The sequence below is a fragment of the Bufo bufo genome, chromosome 1 (genome assembly GCF_905171765.1).
Source record: "Bufo bufo chromosome 1, aBufBuf1.1, whole genome shotgun sequence".
Classification (NCBI taxonomy): Eukaryota; Metazoa; Chordata; class Amphibia; order Anura; family Bufonidae; genus Bufo; species Bufo bufo.
In genome coordinates this window covers 833,123,659-833,145,265 of record NC_053389.1, presented here as the reverse complement: position 1 = coordinate 833,145,265, position 21,607 = coordinate 833,123,659, and the positions used below count along the sequence as shown (strand labels likewise).

The following is a 21,607-nucleotide window of genomic DNA, read 5'->3' as shown; positions in this document are numbered from 1 at the left end:
CATTTAGCACATACATTTATTCTCTTGTTTGCTTTCACTGCTCGATTTCCTGCTTAGATAATAATATATATCTACTCTAGTCCAGCCAACCGTAGTAATTAACCCTTCACCTTTCAGGCTGACACTAACTGATTGTACAAATTTTGGGGATTAGCTGTTTAGTTTTGTCCACCAGCGCTGATGTCTCACATCACCCACGGGTGATATACTATTCACATATACTCACTCAAGGAGGACAACAGCTCCTTGCCAGACACGGGCAGATTGACACATCTAAACAACAGGAGCGCAGGGGGACTAGTTCCATTTACTTTTTTAGATGTTGTTTGGCAAACTCTAATCTGGCCTTCCTGTTTTTGAGGCTCACCAATGGTTTACATCTTGTGGTGCGTTCCTTCTTTTTAAGAATGTTCCAAACAGTTGTTTTGGCCAGGCCTAATGTTTTTGCTATCTCTCTGATGGGTTTGTTGTGTTTTTCAGCCTAATGATGGCTTGCTTCACTGATAGTGACAGCTCTTTGGATCTCATCTTGAGAGTTGACAGCAACAGATTCCAAATGCAAATAGCAGACTGGAAATGACCTCTGGACCCTTTATCTGCTCATTGTAATTGGGATAATGAGGGAATAAGATACAAACCTGGCCATGGAACAGCTGAGAAGCCAATTGTCCCATTACTTTTGGTTCCTTAACAAGTGGGAGGCACATATGCAAACTGTTGTAATTCCTGCACCGTTCACCTGATTTGGATGTAAATACCCTCAAATTACAGCTGACGGTCTGCAGGTAAAGCACATCCTGTTCGTTTCATTTCACATCCATTGTGGTGGTGTATAGAGCCAAAAATGTTAGAATTGTGTCCATGTCCCAATATTTATGGACCTGACTGTATGTTACTATGTTAGAATGCCTCTTAAAGGGTTCTATTTTGCATTCTGTCAAAAAATTCCATTAAATTCCTTTATAACGGAACATTATAATGGAATTACTTGACGCCAATGCTAATCCATCCTATTACTGATGGCACAGTACCTAAAGAAGGAATTAACTATGAGTGTGGCTGCACTAGAACGTAATGCACACGTCAATACCCTCCCTGCAATCTCCATGCAATGTAAATTCCAAGTCTTCACACTGAGATTGGGCCACCAAGTCAGATATATATGATGAGGCAGAGCTGCCTGGGAATACCAGATTTATTGTGATTCCTGACAAATTAATTTGGAACAAATAAAATTTATTGTTGAAGTTCGGGGAATCGTCTGAATCAAATTTTTTAAAACTTCGCTCTTCATTTGTCAGAAGCATAATGATACACAGAACCTTAGATCTGTCAATGGGTAAGTGAGCAGGGTGAGTCCCAAAATATAACCTGCATTGCTCGATAAATCCACAGTACTTTTCACAGTCCTCACTAAACCTGAATGGTGAAAGAGGCAAGGTAGATGAAGAAGGTGGTTTTGAAGTTCTGTATGCTGAGCCATGTTTTGTAAATCCTCAGTTGATTGGCCAAATACTTGCACGTTATGGGATTTTAGATTTTCAAATGCTAAACACTTTCAAACATTTCACGTTTTCAAACATTTCAGCGTAGATATTGGTAGGTAAACAGTACATATTAGTTATAGGAACCTCCAAGCTCACTTCCTCGGTTTCCAAAGTTAGGGCTCGAATGTCCTGTTGCAATACTTGTAAACAGTAAACACTTCTGGAATCCGGAAGCCAGATGGAATAAGCCAGGAGCAGTTATGAACTGTAGACATTTTGTCCGTAGTGCAGCTTGAAGTGAACATCAAGTGGTAGTAATACATAAAGGAGTAGAAAGCGTCTGGGTAATATGGTTATGAGGAGCAGGAGACTAGAACAAGTCACAATACTCAAGCAATGATTGGATCACCACATGGGTAAGAGTAGGCCCAAACAGAAAACAAGCTGGCTTCTAATCCACACAAACCAGCCATCTTTGTTAAGAGTGTATTATGTATCTGTATTATTCAACAGTGAGAGCCAGAACTGATAAGTGCCTGCGCTTCAGATTACCAGGAGTCAAATCATATTAATCAAAAAGGCAATCCTAAAACATAACATTTATTGGTAATGCAAATAAAATAAGTTGTGTCCACAGATAAAGTGCAAAACAAGATCAACAATTGGGATCAAGGGTGTGTAAACCCCCAATTATACAACAATTAGTATCCCAAAAGGAAAAAAAATATAAATAAAATAAAGTGCACAGCGGCACTAATAACCAGCACGTCCTACCAGTATCAAGGGATGGTCAGCAAATCCGTGTCTGATTACTTGAGCAGTATCATACCCATCTGAAGGTGCTGTCCAACCAGCAGGGAGATGGCAGTGATAATACGCTACGTAGGGTCCCTATTGATGCCCTGTGGCTAGCTAACCGCTTCACCCTGATACTAGGAGATATGTAGCAGCCTGAACACAGGGCACTCGTCCTGATAAAGGCGATCCTGTTTGGAACCTGTCCCTCAGCAATAAAGTTCTGGATGTCCCTATATACAAAAAAACACTCCCTACACGCATGTTTCACTGCCAGGACAAAACCCTATATGTAAAAAACACTCCTTTTTGAATAATATAAGAGCAAATCTGGCAAACACTGCCGCCTCCAGTGGTGAAGAGTAGAAGTGCAACACAATAGTTCAGAGTGAGGGAAAAAGCAGACACTAATGGTTAATTGGAAAAATACATCAAGATACTCACACAAACAGTCTGATGCAGTGATTAAGGTTGAGCGAACCCGAACTTTAAAGTTGGGGTTCATACCGAACTTTAGGATTTTTGGACCCCGGACCCGAACCCAAACTTTTCAGTAAAAGTTTGGGTTCGGTGTTCGGCGAGTTAATGGCGCTTTTTGAAAGGCTGCAGAGCAGCCAATCAACAAGCATTTAACTTGTGTGCCCCTAGAAGCCATCACAGCCATGCCTACTAATAGCATGGCTGTAATAGGCCAGTGCAGCATGTGACCCAGCCTCTACATAAGCTGGACTCACCTAGCGCTGTACGTCACTCTGCTCTGATTAGTGTAGGGAGAGGATGCTAATGCTGTGAGGGAGAGAATAGGACGGAATCTTTAATCTGAGCTCCATTTGAACTCAGCGATCTACATAGATTTTGTTTTGTGAGTGCAGTGCACAATCTTTTCACCCTGAACTGAGCCCAGTGACCCAGAAAAATAACTTTTATCCCTTTGTTAGTTAGGTGGGCGGCGGCGGCCAATTTATGCAAGTTCAGTGCACCAGCACAGCATATGTGCATTTGTGACAGTGAAATACAAGCTTTAAATACTGCAATTATATTCAGGGTTTAAAGAAATCACCCATTTTTGGCAAGACCCTACATCTGTGGCCTTTGCAGCATTTGTCTGTGTGCAATTTAAGCTTGAAATACTGCAATAACTTTCTGGGTTTTAAAAAACAGCCTTTTTGGGCAAAATACAAAATTTTGGGCAAAATACAAAATTTTACAGCCCTGGTTGCATCTGTCAGTGTGAAATACAAGTGTTAGATACTGGTGTTCTTTTCTGTTATAAAAAAACCACCCATTTTGGGAAAAAAACAAAATTTGTAGCCTTTGCTGCATCTGTCAGTGTGAGATACACGCGTTAGATAATGGTGTTCTATTCTGTTATTTTAAAAAAACACAAATTTTTGGTCTAATGCAAAATTTGCTGCCTTGTCTGCATCTGTCAGTGTCGGATACAAGCTTGAAATACAGCAATAATATTCAGGGTGATTTGATGACTCTGCTAGCAGGGTTTCCCAGGGCCATTTACCTAGCCCTGCCCCAGAAGTGGAAGAGATTGAGTGCATCGATGCCCAACCACTTATGTTTCAAGATGAGTACATGGGAGGACCACCATAGCACGTCTCGGATGATGACGAAACACAGGTGCCAAATGCTGGGGCTTTCAAAAGTGTGCAGACGACAAGGAGGGCAGGGGTGAAGACTGGGTGGAAGATGATGTGGAGAACGATGAGGTCCTCAACCCCACATGGAATCAAGGTCATGCGAGTGACCTGTTTAGTGCGGAGGAAGAAGCGGTGGTCACACAGAGCCACCAGCACAGCAGAAGAGGGAGCAGGGTGCAAAAGCGGAGCGGCCGTCCACTAGACAGTAGGCCTGCTACTGCCCACCGCAGCAAGGGACCTAGCACACCAAAGCCAGCTCCAAGGAGTTCCCTGGCGTGCAGTTCTTCAGACAATGTGCTCACGAAAAGACACAAGTGGTTTGCACGCTGTGCATTCAGAGCCTGAAGCGAGGCATAAACGTTCTCAACCTGAGCACAACCTGCATGACCAGGCATCTAAGTGAAGAGCACGAGCTGCAGTGGAGTAGACCTCAAAAAACGAAGAAGGTCTCTGGCTCCTCCTGCTTCCTCTTCTGCTGCAGTCTCGACCTCTTCATCCACCTCTGAAGTGACAGTGGCACCCGCCACCCCGCAAACAGAGGATCTGCCAGCAACACCAACACCTGGATCACCAAGCATCTCCACAATATCCCACGGAAGCGTTCAGCTCTCCATCTCCCAAATACTGGAGCAGAAGAAGAAGTACCCCCCTACCCAACCGTGATCCCTGGCCCTGAATGTCAGCATTTCAAAATTACTGGCCTTTGAAATGCTGTCGTTCCGTCTGGTGGAGATGGAGAGTTTTAAAAGCCTTATGGCAGTGGCTGTCCCACAGTACGTCGTGCCCAGCCGCCACTACTTTTCCAGGCGAGCCATCCCTTCCCTGCACAACCAAGTGGGGGACAATATCAGGTGTACACTGTGCAACACCATCTGTGGCAAGTCCCACCTAACTACGGATACGTAGACCAGTAAGCACGGTCAAGGACGTTATATCTCCATAACAGCACACTAGGTAAATGCAGTGGTGGCTGGGCATGAGGCAGATAGCAGTTTGGCGCATGTCCTTCCACCACCGAGGATTGCAGGGCGCTTCAGTTTGCCTCCTGTTGCTTCCTCATCCTTCTCAGCTTCCTCATCCTCTACCGGCTCCTCGTCCGGTCAGCGTAACACATTCACCACCAAATTCAGCACAGCCAGGGGTAAACGACAGCAGGTAGTTTTAAAACTTATCTGTTTGGGGGACAAACCACACACCGCGCAGGAGCTGTGGACGGGCCTTGAACAACAGACCGATGATTGGTTGGCACCAGTGAGCCTCAAGCCCGGCCTGGTGGTGTGCGATAATGGGCGAAATCTCGTAGCAGCTCTGGGAATAGCCGGCTTGATGCATATCCCATGCCTGGCACATGTGCTGAATTTGATGGTGCAGATGTTCCTTAAAAATTTCCCCGATATGTCAGAGCTGCTGCATAAAGTGCAGGCCGCCTGTGCGCGCTTTCGGCGTTCTCACCCTGCTGCTGCTCGCCTGTCAGCGCTGTAGCGTAACTTCGGCCTTCCCGATCACCGCCTCATATGCGACGTGCCCACAAGGTGGAACTCCACCTTGCACATGCTGGCCAGACTGTGCGAGCAGCAGCAGGTGATAGTGGAGTTTCAGCTGCAGCACGCACGGGTGAGTCGCTCGGCGGAACAGGACCACTTCACCACCAATGACTGGGCCTCAATGCGAGACCTGTGCTCTTTGTTGCACTGTTTCAAGTACTCCACCAACATGGCCAGTGCCGATAATGCCGATCTCAGCATTACTATCCCACTTCTATGCCTCCTTGAAAAAACGCTGCTGGCGATGATGAAAGAGGATGTGGCACAGGAGGAGGAGGAGGAGGAAGAGGGATTATTTTATAGGGTTTTCGGCCAGTCATTCACAAGTGGCTCCGAGGGTGGGTTCCTGCACCCACAAACTCAGGTACACAATTGTCCAGCCAGGGCACAGTTCTGGAGGATGATGAGGTGGAGTATGAGGAGGAGGAGATGGAGGAGGAGGAACCGTGTTCACAGCAGGGTGGCACCCAAACCAGCTCATGGCCATCACTGGTGCATGGCTGGGGGGATACAGAGGACACAGACGATACACCTCCCACAGAAGAAAGCCTTTCGTTGCCTCTGGGCAGCCTGGCACACATGTGCGATTACATGCTGCAGTGTCTCTTCAACGACCGCCGAGTTGCCCTCTTACTTGTGATGATTACTGGGTCGCCACGCTGCTGGATCCCCGTTACAAGTGCAACGTACCCTCCTTAATTCCGTCAATGGAGCGTGATCGTAAGATGCGTGAGTACAAGCACACGCTGGTAGACGCGCTGCTGGTGGCATTCCCACGTGACAGCGTGGGCACAGTGGAAGCACAAGGCGAAGACAAAGGAGGAGGAAGAGGTCGCCAACGCAGCTGGGGCACCACCAGCACCTCAGAAGGCAGGGTTAACATGGCCTAAATGTGGAAAAGCTTTGTCAGCACGTCACAACAACCATCACCACCAGCTGATATGGAACGTCTTAGCAGGAGGCAGCATTTCAGCATCATGGTGGAGCAGTATGTGTGCACACGCCTACACGTACTGAATGACGGGTCTGCCCCCTTCAACTTCTGGGTCTCCAAATTGGGCACATGGCCTGAGCTTGCCCTTTACGCCTTGGAGGTGCTGGCCTGACCTGCAGCCAGTGTATTATCTGAACGTGTGTTTAGCACGGCAGGGGGCGTCATCACAGACAAGCGCAGCCGCCTGTCCACAGCCAACGTGGACAAGCTCACGTTCATTAAAATTAACCAGGCATGGATCCCTCAGGACTTGTCCGTACCTTGTCCAGAATAGACATGTATACCGGCACTAACCAGCCATTGTTATACTGCAGTGCAATTGCTCATGTTTGTATTTTGGATATTTCACACTCTTTTGGAGTGTACCTTAATTTTAAAAAATTAAATTAAAACCAAAAACCTGTGTTGGCCTCCTCCACCGCCGCTTCCACCTACACCGCTACGTCCACCGCCTCCTCAAACTCCTACTCCATATGGAACTCCACCTCATAAATCCATTTTTTTTTTTTGTACGTGTTTTATTTTATATCATTTCACTACTTTGTCATTTACATTTTCGGGTAAAATTCACAAATTTTTGGGTGTTTAGTACCACTGCTATACCTAGTATGACGGTTAAAAAAATAAAATAAATTGTCATTAACATTTTCTGGTGAAATTCACAAATTTTTTGGTGTATAGTACCACTGCTATACCTAGTAGGCCGGTTAACAGAAAAAATATATTTGTCAGTTACATTTGCAGTTGAAATTCAACAATTTTTGCTTGTGAAGTACCACTGCTATACCTAGTAGACAGGTTAAACAATAAAAAAATTGGTCTTTTACATTTTACGGTGAAATTCACAAATTTTTGGGTGTGATTTACCACTGCTCTACCTAGTAGGCCGGTTAAAAAAATAAAATAAAATTATCATTAACATTTTCGGGTGAAATTCACCAATTTTTGGGTGTATAGTGCCACTGCTATACCTAGTATGACAATAAAAATAAATAAAAAAATTGTCATTAACATTTTCGGGTCAAATTCTCCAATTTTTGGGTGTAATATACCCCTCCTCTACCTAGTTGACAGCTTAATAAACTTCAATAATTTTTATTTTACATTTTCGGGTGACAATAAACTAGAATTTTCTGTCATAGACCCCTGCTCTACCAAGTAGATAAATTAACTAATTTCTGTAATTTTTCTGTTACATTCTTGGGTTGACATTATACAATTTTAGATGTGAATAAACCCCTGCTCTGCATAGGTGACAGGGAATAAAATTTCTGAAATGCTTCTTTAATTGATGCGCGCCACCTCCTTTGATTCAATGCTTAAACTTAAGCAAGTTGTACCACATTTAAGCTTCAATACTTTGTCCCACATTTCCGCTATACTCTTTTGGCCAACATTTGCGCCTCAATAGCTTTTTCCACAATTCCGCTTGACTCTTTTGGCCCACATTTGGGCTTCTGTAATTTGTCCCACATTTGCGCCTCAATAACTTTTCCCACATTTCTTCTTAACCCAAATTTTTTAAATACATTTATCTCCCTTAAATTTGGTCTCTCTTTCTCACGCTCCATCTGGCCTGGAACCCTGATTCCCCGCCACCCGTAATCACCATGGTAGGCGCATAAAAGAACATCATAAGTTGATAGAGCAGATATCAAATTGAATCGTGAACATCACGGGGATGTGCAACATGGTGGGTGGGGCAGTAAGTTTGCACACGCCTACACGAACTAACTGACAGGGGTCAGCCCCTGCAACTTCTGGGTCTCCAAATTGGGCACATGGCCTGAGCTTGCCCTTTACGCCTTGGAGGTGCTGGCCTGCCCTGCAGCCGGTGTATTGTCTCAACGTGTGTTTAGCAAGACTGGAGGGTTATATTTCCCAAAGTTTTGGGGTGTACCCTAATTTAAAAAAATAAAAATAAATTTAAACCCAAAAAGTAGTGTAGGCTACCTCCTCCTCCTCCTCCTCCACCGCCACTTGGGGTTCGGGGTCAAGTTCGGTTCGAGTTCGGGTCCCGAACTCGAACTTTTTTCCGAAGTTCGGCCGAACCCGTCGAACCTGAACATCCAGGTGTCCGCTCTATTCTAGTTAAGGTACCTATACACAATTAGATGATTGGTATGACTGAGCGACAAACCAGTCGTTTATTGGTGTAGTGAATGTTTCAACGGTGACTCACTAGACTTGTTGATTATCATTCACAAAATTTTCATTTCGGTAACATATTCCATTATTTGTACCAAAGAAAGTTTCTTTTACACAAAGCGATAACTTGAGTGGCGTTCTTAAACACACCCATGGTGTAATTGTCTGTATGTACCTCGTGTAAAGGTGCCATGAGGCACAGCAAGTCTATCAGTAAATTAACAGATTGACTATGAATATCGCAGCGGTTGAACAAGATGCATGCAGCGATTACGCACAACCTGCAGTCACTATGCTGTCTCCCTATGCTCTCACCAGAGTCTCAATAAACTCTCCCTACGATCTCCCTGCACTGTCCCTGTACTCTCCCTATCTATGTCTCTCCCTATGTTCAGTTCACAGTGAAATGGCGGAGACTCTGCGGGATGAGGTTTTTATAGGGTTATGACATCACAGGGGGATAGCTAATGGAGGATTGGCTGGCTGCACTGCATTGTGGGTGATCTCACATTCCCAGGTTTCTTACTTTCACTGATTAACACGTGCAACCACCATTTGAAAAATATAATAATAATTCATTACCACAAAGTGCAAGGAAATTCCGATTTGTGGAGAATCAAATTTTTCCTAAACTTCGGATCGAATTCCACTTTGGATGCTTTGATTTGCTCAACACTCAACACATCAACTGTGTCTTCCTCCTCAGACTCCTCTTTGTCCTCTGCTCTATCATGAGACATCCATAACACAATGTGTGGCCATGAGATAACTATTCGTGACCAGCAATTAGTTATGCACAAGCTGAACTCCCACTTGGCCAAGTTGCTGACAGTGCAGTTGCTGCTGTACTACTTAGTTGTGGTAAATGTGGCACAGTTCCATGCCTATAAGAATTTAACCTCTTAAGGACATAGGGCGTACAGGTACGCCCTTGTGCCCTGGTACTTAAGAACACAGGGCGTACATGTACGCCCTGTGTATTTTCGATCACTGCCGTGCGGCTGGCAGTGATCGTAACCCGGTGCCTGCTCAAATCATTGAGCAGGCACCTAGGCTAAATGCGCGGGGGGTCCCGTGACCCCCCCATGTCGGCGATCGCGGCAAACCGCAGGTCAATTCAGACTTGCGGTTTGCTGCGAGTTCTGCATTTTCTGATCCCCGCGGTCCCTGACCGCGGGGATCAGAAAATTTATATGCCTAGAAAAACGTTTTATTCACCCCCCCTGCACCCCCGAATGATTTCATGGTGGCAGGAGGTGCAGGGCGAGGGTTGCGGGCGGTGGGGGCGGTGCGGGAGGCGGGCGGTGCGGCAGGCGGGATCGCGATCCCCATCCCGCCTCCACTTGTATAATCGTTGGCTTCTAGTGGGTATACCAGGGTGCCAGCACATTGCTGGCACCCTGGTATAAACGGCTGACATCTGCGATGCGATGTCAGCCGTTTAACCCTTTCCATACAGCGGTCCGTACGGACCGCTGTATGGAAAAGGTTAACAGCGCAGGGAGCTCCCTCCCTCTCCCATCGGGGGGATGCTGTGCCTTTGCAGCCCCCCGATGGGGAGGGAGAGAGCCCCCAGACAGCCCCCCGACAGATCCCCTCCTTACCCTTCCCCGTCTGTGCAGTTCTGAGCAGTACTGAGCAGACGGGGAAGGTTCCCATGGCAACAGGACGCCGTCCCAGGCGTCCTGCTGTCCATGGTGCTGAACAGATCTGTGCTAAAAGGCATAGATCTGTTCAGACAAAGTGTAAAATACAGTACAGTACAATATATATTGTACTGTACTGTATTATACAGACATCAGACCCACTGAATCTTCAAGAACCAAGTGGGTCTGGGTCAAAAAAAAAGTGAATAAAAGTGAAAAAAATGTAAAAATCAAAAAACACATTTATCACTGATTAAAAATGAAAAAAATAAAATTCCCTACACATGTTTGGTATCGCCGCGTCCGTAACGACCTGATCTATAAAACGGTCATGTTACTTTACCCGAACGGTGAACGCCATAAAAATAAAAAATAAAAAACTATGATGAAATTGAAATTTTGCCCACCTTACTTCCCAAAAAAGGTAATAAAAGTGATCAAAAAAGTCGCATGTACGCCAAAATTGTAACAATCAAACCGTCATCTCATCCCGCAAAAATCATACCCTACCCAAGATAATCGACCAAAAACTGAAAAAACTATGGCTCTTAGACTATGGAAACACTAAAACATGATTTTTTTTGTTTCAAAAATGAAATCATTATGTAAAACTTACATAAATAAAAAAAAGTATACATATTAGGTATCGCCGCGTCCGTATCGACCGGCTCTATAAAAATATAACATGATCTAACCCCTCAGATGACCACCGTAAAAAAATAAAAATAAAAACTGTGTAAAAAAAGCCATTTTTTGTCATCTTACGTCACAAAAAGTGTAATGGCAAGCAATCAAAAAGTCATATGCACCCCAAAATAGATGCCAATCAAACCGTCATCTCATCCCGCAAAAAATGAGACCCTACTTAAGATAATCGCCCAAAAACTGAAAAAACTATGGCTCTTAGACTATGGAGACACTAAAACATTTTTTTTGTTTTAAAAATGAAATCATTGTGTAAAACTTACATAAATAAAAAAAATTGTATACATATTAGGTATCGCCGCGTCCGTGACAACCTGCTCTATAAAATTACCACATGATCCAACCTGTCAGATGAATGTTGTAAATAACAAAAAAAAAAAACGGTGCCAAAAAAGCTATTTCTTGTTACCTTGCCGCCCAAAAAGTGTAATATAGAGCAACAAAAAATCATATGTACCCTAAACTAGTACCAACAAAACTGCCACTCTATCCCTTAGTTTTTAGAATGGGGTCACTTTTTTGGAGTTTCTACTCTAGGGGTGCATCAGGGGGCCTTCAAATGGGACATGGTGTAAAAAAAAACAGTCCAGCAAAACATGCCTTCCAAAAACCGTATGGATTTCCTTTCCTTCTACGCCCTGCCGTGTGCCCGTACAGCTGTTTACGACCACATATGGGGTGTTTCTGTAAACTACAGAATTAGGGCCATAAATAATGAGTTTTGTTTGGCTGTTAACCCTTGCTTTGTAACTGGAAAAAAAAAAATTAAAATGGAAAATCTGCCCAAAAAGTGAAATTTTGAAATTGTATCTCTATTTTCCATTAAATCTTGTGCAACACCTAAAGGGTTAACAAAGTTTGTAAAATCAGTTTTGAATACCTTGAGGGGTGTAGTTTCTTAGATGGGGTCACTTTTATGGAGTTTATAATCTAGGGGGGCATCCAAAAACCAAACGGCGCACCTTTCACTCTACGCCCCGCTGTGTGGCCGTACAGTAGTTTACGGCCACATATTGGGTGTTTCTGTAAACAGCAGAGTTAGGGCAATAAAGATACAGTCTTGTTTGGATGTTAACCCTTGCTTTGTTAGTGGAAAAAATGGGTTAAAATGAAAAATTTGCCCAAAAAATGAAATTCTCAAATTTCCTCCCCATTTGCCAATAACTCTTGTGCAACACCTAAAGGGTTAACAACGTATGCAACATCAGTTTTGAATACCTTGAGGGGTGTAGTTTCTTATATGGGGTCATTTTTGGGTGGTTTCTATTATGTAAGCCTCGCAAAGTGACTTGAGACCTGAACTGGTCCCTAAAAATTTAGTTTTTGTAAATTTCTGAAAAATTTCAAGATTTGCTTCTAAATTTCTAAGCCTTATAACATCCCCAAAACATAAAATATCATTCCCAAAACAATTCAAACATGAAGTAGACATATGGGGAATGTAAAGTCATCACAATTTTTGGGGGTATTACTATGTATTACAGAAGTAGAGAAACTGAAACTTTGAAATTTGCAAATTTTTCCAAATTTTTGTTAAACTAGGTATTTTTTGGTGCAAAAAAAATAATTTTTTTGACTTCATTTTACCAGTGTCATGAAGTACAATATGTGACAAAAAACAATCTCAGAACGGCCTGGATAAGTTAAAGCGTTTTAAAGTTATCAGCACTTAACCACCTCCGGACCGCCTAACGCAGGATCGCGTTCCGGAGGTGGCAGCCATGCGCACAGTCACGCATATATGCGTCATCTCGCGAGACTTCCTGTGAACGCGCGCACACAGGCGCGCGCGCTCACAGGAACGGAAGGTAAGAGAGTTGATCTCCAGCCTGCCAGCGGCGATCGTTCGCTGGCAGGCTGGAGATGTGTTTTTTTTAACCCCTAACAGGTATATTAGACGCTGTTTTGATAACAGCGTCTAATATACCTGCTACCTGGTCCTCTGGTGGTCCCTTTTGTTTGGATCGACCACCAGAGGACACAGGTAGCTCAGTAAAGTAGCACCAAGCACCACTACACTAAACTACACCCCCCCCCCGTCACTTATTAACCCCTTATTAGCCCCTGATCACCCCTAATCACCCCTGATCACCCCATATAGACTCCCTGATCACCCCCCTTTCATTGATTACCCCCCTGTCATTGATCAACCCCCTGTAAAGCTCCATTCAGACGTCCGCATGATTTTTACGGATCCACTGATAGATGGATCGGATCCGCAAAACGCATCCGGACGTCTGAATGAAGCCTTACAGGGGCGTGATCAATGACTGTGGTGATCACCCCATATAGACTCCCTGATCACCCCCCTGTCATTGATTACCCCCCTGTCATTGATTACCCCCCTGTAAAGCTCCATTCAGATGTCCGCATGATTTTTACGGATCCACTGATAGATGGATCGGATCCGCAAAACGCATCCGGACGTCTGAATGAAGCCTTACAGGGGCGTGATCAATGACTGTGGTGATCAGCCCATATAGACTCCCTGATCACCCCCCTGTAAAGCTCCATTCAGATGTCCGCATGATTTTTACGGATGCACTGATACATGGATCGGATCCGCAAAACGCATCCGGTCGTCTGAATGAAGCCTTACAGGGGCATGATCAATGACTGTGGTGATCACCCCCCTGTCATTGATTACCCCCCTGTAAAGCTCCATTCAGATGTCCGCATGATTTTTACGGATGCACTGATACATGGATCGGATCCGCAAAACGCATCCGGACGTCTGAATGAAGCCTTACAGGGGCATGATCAATGACTGTGGTGATCACCCCATATAGACTCCCTGATCACCCCCCTGTCATTGATTACCCCCCTGTCATTGATTACCCCCCTGTAAAGCTCCATTCAGACGTCCGCATGATTTTTACGGATGCACTGATAGATGGATCGGATCCGCAAAACGCATCCGGACGTCTGAATGAAGCCTTACAGGGGCGTGATCAATGACTGTGGTGATCACCCCATATAGACTCCCTGATCACCCCCCTGTCATTGATTACCCCCCTGTCATTGATTACCCCCCTGTAAAGCTCCATTCAGACGTCCGCATGATTTTTACGGATGCACTGATAGATGGATCGGATCCGCAAAACGCATCCGGACGTCTGAATGAAGCCTTACAGGGGCATGATCAATGACTGTGGTGATCACCCCATATAGACTCCCTGATCACCCCCCTGTCATTGATTACCCCCCTGTCATTGATTACCCCCCTGTAAAGCTCCATTCAGACGTCCGCATGATTTTTACGGATGCACTGATAGATGGATCGGATCCGCAAAACGCATCCGGACGTCTGAATGAAGCCTTACAGGGGCGTGATCAATGACTGTGGTGATCACCCCATATAGACTCCCTGATCACCCCCCTGTCATTGATTACCCCCCTGTAAAGCTCCATTCAGATGTCCGCATGATTTTTACGGATGCACTGATAGATGGATCGGATCCGCAAAACGCATCCGGACGTCTGAATGAAGCCTTACACGGGCGTGATCAATGACTGTGGTTATCACCCCATATAGACTCCCTGATCACCCCCCTGTCATTGATCAACCCCCTGTCATTGATCACCCCCCTGTCATTGATCACCCCTCTGTAAGGCTCCATTCAGACCTTTTTTTTGCCCAAGTTAGCGGAATTTTTTTTTTTTTTCTTACAAAGTCTCATATTCCACTAACTTGTGTCAAAAAATAAAATCTCACATGAACTCACCATACCCCTCACGGAAACCAAATGCGTAAAAATTTTTAGACATTTATATTCCAGACTTCTTCTCACGCTTTAGGGCCCCTAGAATGCCAGGGCAGTATAAATACCCCACATGTGACCCCATTTCGGAAAGAAGACACCCCCAGGTATTCCGTGAGGGGCATATTGAGTCCATGAAAGATTGAAATTTTTGTCCCAAGTTAGCGGAACGGGAGACTTTGTGATAAAAAAATTAAAAATATCAATTTCCGCTAACTTGTGCCAAAAAAAAAAAAATTATATGAACTCGCCATGCCCCTCATTGAATACCTTGGGGTGTCTTCTTTCCAAAATGGGGTCACATGTGGGGTATTTATACTGCCCTGGCATTCTAGGGGCCCCAAAGCGTGAGAAGAAGTCTGGGATCCAAATGTCTAAAAATGCCCTCCTAAAAGGAATTTGGGCACCTTTGCGCATCTAGGCTGCAAAAAAGTGTCAATCATCTGGTATCGCCGTACTCAGGAGAAGTTGGGCAATGTGTTTTGGGGTGTCATTTTACATATACCCATGCTGGGTGAGAGAAATATCTTGGTCAAATGTCAACTTTGTATAAAAAAATGGGAAAAGTTGTCTTTTGCCAAGATATTTCTCTCACCCAGCATGGGTATATGTAAAATGACACCCCAAAACACATTCCCCAACTTCTCCTGAATACGGCGATACCACATGTGTGACACTTTTTTGCAGCCTAGGTGGGCAAAGGGGCCCATATTCCAAAGAGCACCTTTAGGATTTCACAGGTCATTTACCTACTTACCACACATTAGGGCCCCTGGAAAATGCCAGGGCAGTATAACTACCGCACAAGTGACCGCATTTTGGAAAGAAGACACCCCAAGGTATTCCGTGAGGGGCATGGCGAGTTCCTAGAATTTTTTATTTTTTGTCACAAGTTAGTGGAAAATGCTGATTTATTTTTTTTTTTTCATACAAAGTCTCATATTCCACTAACTTGTGACAAAAAATATAAACTTCCATGAACTCACTATGCCCATCAGCGAATACCTTGGGGTCTCTTCTTTCCAAAATGGGGTCACTTGTGGGGTAGTTATACTGCCCTGGCATTCTAGGGGCCCAAATGTGTGGTAAGGAGTTTGAAATCAAATTCTGTAAAAAATGACCTGTGAAATCCAAAAGGTGCTCTTTGGAATATGGGCCCCTTTGCCCACCTAGGCTGCAAAAAAGTGTCACACATCTGGTATCTCCGTAATCGGGAGAAGTTGGGGAATGTGTTTTGGTGTGTCATTTTACATATACCCATGCTGGGTGAGAGAAATATCTTGGCAAAAGACAACTTTTCCCATTTTTTTATACAAAGTTGGCATTTGACCAAGATATTTATCTCACCCAGCATGGGTATATGTAAAAAGACACCCCAAAACACATTCCTCAACTTCTCCTGAATACAGAGATACCAGATGTGTGACACTTTTTTTGCAGCCTAGGTGGGCAAAGGGGCCCATATTCCAAAGAGCACCTTTCGGATTTCACAGGTCATTTTTTACAGAATTTGATTTCAAACTCCTTACCACACATTTGGGCCCCTAGAATGCCAGGGCAGTATAACTACCCCACAAGTGACCCCATTTTGGAAAGAAGAGACCCCAAGGTATTTCGTGATGGGCATAGTGAGTTCATAGAAGTTTTTATTTTTTGTCACAAGTTAGTGGAATATGAGACTTTGTAAGAAAAAAAATAAATAAATAAAAATCATCATTTTCCGCTAACTTGTGACAAAAAATAAAAAGTTCTATGAACTCACTATGCCCATCAGCGAATACCTTAGGGTGTGTACTTTCCGAAATGGGGTCATTTGTGGGGTGTTTCTACTGTTTGGGCATTGTAGAACCTCAGGAAACATTACAGGTGCTCAGAAAGTCAGAGCTGCTTCAAAAAGCGGAAATTCACATTTTTGTACCATAGTTTGTAAACGCTATAACTTTTACCCAAACCATTTTTTTTTTACCCAAACATTTTTTTTTTATAAAAGACATGTAGAACAATAAATTTAGAGCAAAATTTCTATATGGATGTCGTTTTTTTTGCAAAATTTTACAACTGAAAGTGAAAAATGTCATTTTTTTGCAAAAAAATCGTTAAATTTCGATTAATAACAAAAAAAGTAAAAATGTCAGCAGCAATGAAATACCACCAAATGAAAGCTCTATTAGTGAGAAGAAAAGGAGGTAAAATTCATTTGGGTGGTAAGTTGCATGACCGAGCAATAAACGGTGAAAGTAGTGTAGGTCAGAAGTGTAAAAAGTGGCCTGGTCTTTCAGGGTGTTTAAGCACTGGGGGCTGAGGTGGTTAAAGGGACTCTGGTCAGATTTGCAAAAAATGGCCTGGTCTTAAGGTGTAAAAAGGCTGTGTCCTTAAGGGGTTAAAAAGGTCCCGTCCCCTCTCCTGACATGCCTATTTTAATAGCTTCATGCATTCCCCATGTAATAACAATTATGGAGCATCTATTCTTATGACTACATGTTGTATCACTCCTTTATTATTTCTACTAGAAGTTATGAATGAATTGCTAGCAGTCTGCAGTAAGGGTACAGAGGGGTGTTAACCAGTTGGGGGTGTCCATGCACAGTCTGACGCTATCCACTCAGTGCTGCCAGTGTCAGACTATGCAGGTACACCCCCCCCCATTAACTGGTTACCTCCCCTCTGTACCCTTACGGCAGACTGCTAGCAATCTATTCATAACTTGTAGTAGAAATAATAAAGGAATGGTACAACATAGAGCCATAAGAATAGATGCTCCAAAATTGTTATTACATGGGGGAATTCATGAAGGCATGTCAGGAGAGGGGACATGTCCTCTTTAATTTAGCAAGCTTTACTCCCTTTGGCCAGCTGTCTGTAAAACATGTCTCATTTTTCTGGAAATGGGGCTTTGTTCCACACCTTTACCCAAATTTTATTATTCTCTTTGGCATTCATATTTCTGGCCAGCTGTTGATGGAAAAGCTCCTTTTTAATTGCCATGCCACCCTGAAGCACATCAGCAAACAGACATGCGCTGGCTAAAAAAACAGGCTCAGTCGTGACTGGACTGTGTCTTTTCTTCTACCCTGTTTCTTGACCAGATGTACTTTTGGGGAGGTTGATTAAAACACTGGCCAGAACTGGTCCAGTTTGCTATCGCTGTACTGTCTTGTCCAGCCTTCAGTGTCATCTCAGAGAGGGCTTTCAGCAGGTCGTGTCATCACACTCAAACAGAAAAAGTTTTCCCCCAAATTACAATATTGTGCCCCAAATCACATTTTCCAAAATTACAAAGGCATGAATCTGTGAGGATTTTCACACACCTTCAACTAAGGCCTCATGCACACGACCGTTTTTTTTTTTGCGGTCCGCAAAATGGATTTCCGTTGTTCCGTGACCGTTTTTTCTTCCGTGGGTCTTCCTTGATTAAACTGGGACTCCGATCGGAACTCTCCACAGCCACCAATGATTGGAGGTCGGTCATTTTAATTAGGGGGGGGCCGGCCGCACTGGCCACCAATGTGTTAAATACAAGGGAGGGGGGGCCGGCCGCACTGGCCACCAATGTGTTAAATACAAGGAAGGGAGGGAGGGAGGGCTGGCCGCACTGGCCACCAATGTGTTAAATACAGGGGAGGGAGGGGGGGGCGCACAGGCTACCAATGAGTTAAATACGGGGGGGAGGGAGGGGGCAGTCATGTACACAGTTCTTTTAGTATATTCTAACCTGAAGCGTCCCCATCACCATGGGAACACCTCTGTGTTAGAATATACTGTCGGATCTGAGTTTTCACGAAGTGAAAAATCAGATATAAAAAGCTTTTATGCAGACGGATCAGCGGATCCGTCTGTGTGAAAGTAGCCTACGGACAAGGATGACGGACGCGGATGGCAATCTTGTGTGCATCCGTGTTTTTTCACTGACCCATTGACTTGAATGGGTCCGTGAACCGTTGTCCGTCAAAAAAATAGGACAGGTCATATTTTTTTGACAGACAGGAAATCACGGATCACGGATGCGGCTGCAAAACGGTGCATTTTCCGATTTTTCCACGGACCCATTGAAAGTCAATGGGTCCGAAAAAATACGGAAAACGGAACAACGGCCGCGGATGCACACAACGGTCGTGTGCATGAGGCCTAAGGCTGATGAATAGATCTGATGAAGGTGGCTACTTATCGCCCAGCCCAATCATGCCACTGATGCTACTATATCTACCTGCCCATCATCATGTTCTGTTCGGACAAAAAAATAAATTTCAAGAATTTCACTCATCTTTAGTTGAACTCTACCAACAAGATAGAATGTTCTGCTTATATAATTAGACAAATCCATATATTTAGTTAAAACTAATTTACTGCTCATTAGTCCTTAATATTTCTCTGAGACTCGTTATTTTTATTCCTGGAATTATCCCTTGAGAGCTGAATCTGTTGTTGTACAATAATAATATTCCCAATGGTCCTTTCCATGAGGGTGTAAGCTTAGTTATATACCGTACAGTACACAGAACATGAAATCCTGTGTCATTTTCTTCTTCTTTTTTCAGAAGAAATCAGTGAACATCCTGTTCAAGTCCTTAGAAAATATCTAATGTACTTTTTCTTGAGAAAATTATGAAGGAAATCAATTGTATACAAGTATCTGATAAATGCTTCATGCGGAAAGGACTAAAATTGATATTGAATAAGAATTAAAGAAAACATTTTTAATGGAGAGAAAGAGTTTTCTTTCCTCATAAAGATCAGCTTCAATGTGTCAATAAAATTTCATAAATTTGGCCTCCGTATAACAGCTAGAGATGAAGGTTCATGAAGTCAACTCCACCACGGTCACTGAGTTCCTTATACTGGGATTCCCGGCTCTGAATGATTACAAGTTGCCATTCTTCTCCATTGTTCTTCTAATGTATTCAATGACTATATGTGAGAACCTCTTGATTATTTTACTGGTGTCCACAAGCCAACGTCTCCGTTCTCCAATGTATTTCTTCCTTGGACATTTGGCGCTGTCAGATATTTTCCAAGTATCAAATGTTGTTCCTAAGATGCTGGATGTTATCATAAAGGAGGGGAGTATCATATCTTTTGTTGGGTGTGCAACTCAGTTTTACCTTTATGGGGTATCGGTTAGTGCTGCATGTTTTTTGCTCACGGCCATGTCCTATGACCGGTACTTGGCCATCTGTAGACCTCTACATTATATCTCAATGATGAGTGTTAAGCTTAGATACAGCCTGATCATTTCATCCTGGGGGATCAGCTTTATGTTAGTCCTCATCACACTTGTACTTGTATGTGGCTTAGACTTCTGTAGGTCGAATGTTATTAACCATTTCTTTTGTGACTTGGCCCCTCTTTTAGAACTTTCTTGCTCAGACACAACCCCTGTGAGTATTGACATTATAGTCCACTCTGTTTTTATAGTTTTGTTACCTTTCTTATTTATTATTATAACTTATGTTCACATTTTTATCACTATTTTTGGAATTTCCTCCACCTCAGGCCGACAAAAGACTTTTTCCACTTGTAGCTCTCACTTGGGGGTTGTATCTACCTATTATGGGTCCATGATCATAATCTACATGGTCCCTTACAGAGGACATTCAGTGCCTGTTAACAAGATTATTTCCCTTCTCTACATTGTGCTGACCCCTTTCTTAAACCCTGTCATATACAGTCTCAGAAACCACGAGATTCAATCTTCTGTGATTGTATATCTAAAGGTTTGCAGTAAGAAGACCATCTTGTAGTAGAAAAGAGTAACACTATCCATCAGAAGATATCGTTTAAGGCACATTTAATGTATATTTGTAATCAAAACACATTTTTTTCTTTCTTCAAGCAATGTCATTTAGGTAATGTTGATACAAACTGAATTTTAGTAAGGCAAAGGTTTTTTTTTCAGGATTATGGGCTTTTCCCCTTCCCATCAGAGCTTGTGGTATGTGATCCTGCAGTAATTGCAGTAAATGTCCTTGCGGTAAAATTAACAGGAAAAGTAACAATTTGGTATGCATGGTACTTGCCTACTATTGACTTCCTGTCTACTAATAAACAAGGATTTTGCTTAATAAGCTGCTGAGAAGTTCTGAAATCCGATCAAAGGATAGCAGTGACGAAAACAGTCTTTTACAAAAACGTTGGTTCACAGTGGTGGTGGTGAGCCAAGTCTGAGGTGTGTCCATTGTTTTTTCTACAGCTTATAATGCTAGATCTTCTGTTATCAACTCTCTTTTATTTTATAATATTTGCTTATATTTTATGCCATTTTTTTAATCTCTAATTTTTTGTACTTTGGTATGCACTACACCTTTTTAATTTAAACTTTAAAGCTCAATACTTAAATAAGTCTAGATCTGGTATGCTATAAAACAATCCATAGCCTTTCATTTAATCAGTGTCAGACTGGGGTGCCTGGGGCCCACCAATAAAATTCATTCTGGGTGCCCACTGTAAAGCTACATGCAAATTTTATCTACCGCAGCAGCAAGATGCTACAAGATGATTATGAGGGCCACTGCTGTGACTTTTACAGGGTGGGTTCCTGGGGAAAGAGAATACTAGCTGGCCTAGAAGTCATCTCAGCCATCTGAAGAATTCATAATAATAAAGTAGGTACTGTACTTTATAAATTGTTACAGTGGCATCCTATTCCCTGCTCACTACTAACTCAGATAGCCACCATTGCCTTGCTCATTTTTCCTCTGGCCAGTGATGCTTCTGATCCCTGGCATCTTCTGCAGGCTGTGGTCTGCACTTCTCTGCCTCTTAGGATGAGATGAGTGCTTGCTAAAGGCCAGCATGTCAATGTTCAAATTCCTCCCCAGCCTATGGCTCGTTATCCCTGGCTATATAAGCAACTTCCTTAGTGGGAGGGTGGTTGAGCT

The 21,607-nt window shown here is 43.4% G+C and overlaps 1 protein-coding gene across 1 annotated transcript; it reads left to right on the top strand.

The window, feature by feature from the left end:
• The first annotated feature begins 19,537 nt into the window (after positions 1 to 19,537).
• Positions 19,538 to 20,470, top strand: LOC120990300 (olfactory receptor 1468-like). Its single transcript, XM_040419025.1, has one exon. The coding sequence runs from the start codon at positions 19,625 to 19,627 to the stop codon at positions 20,468 to 20,470; it is 846 nt and encodes a 281-aa protein (XP_040274959.1). The 5' UTR covers positions 19,538 to 19,624.
• The last annotated feature ends 1,137 nt before the right edge of the window (positions 20,471 to 21,607 follow it).

Excerpts from the sequence above, each read along its gene's own strand:
- LOC120990300 (XM_040419025.1), top strand. The coding sequence starts at position 19,625 with ATGTATTCAATGACTATATGTGAGAACCTCTTGATTATTTTACTGGTG.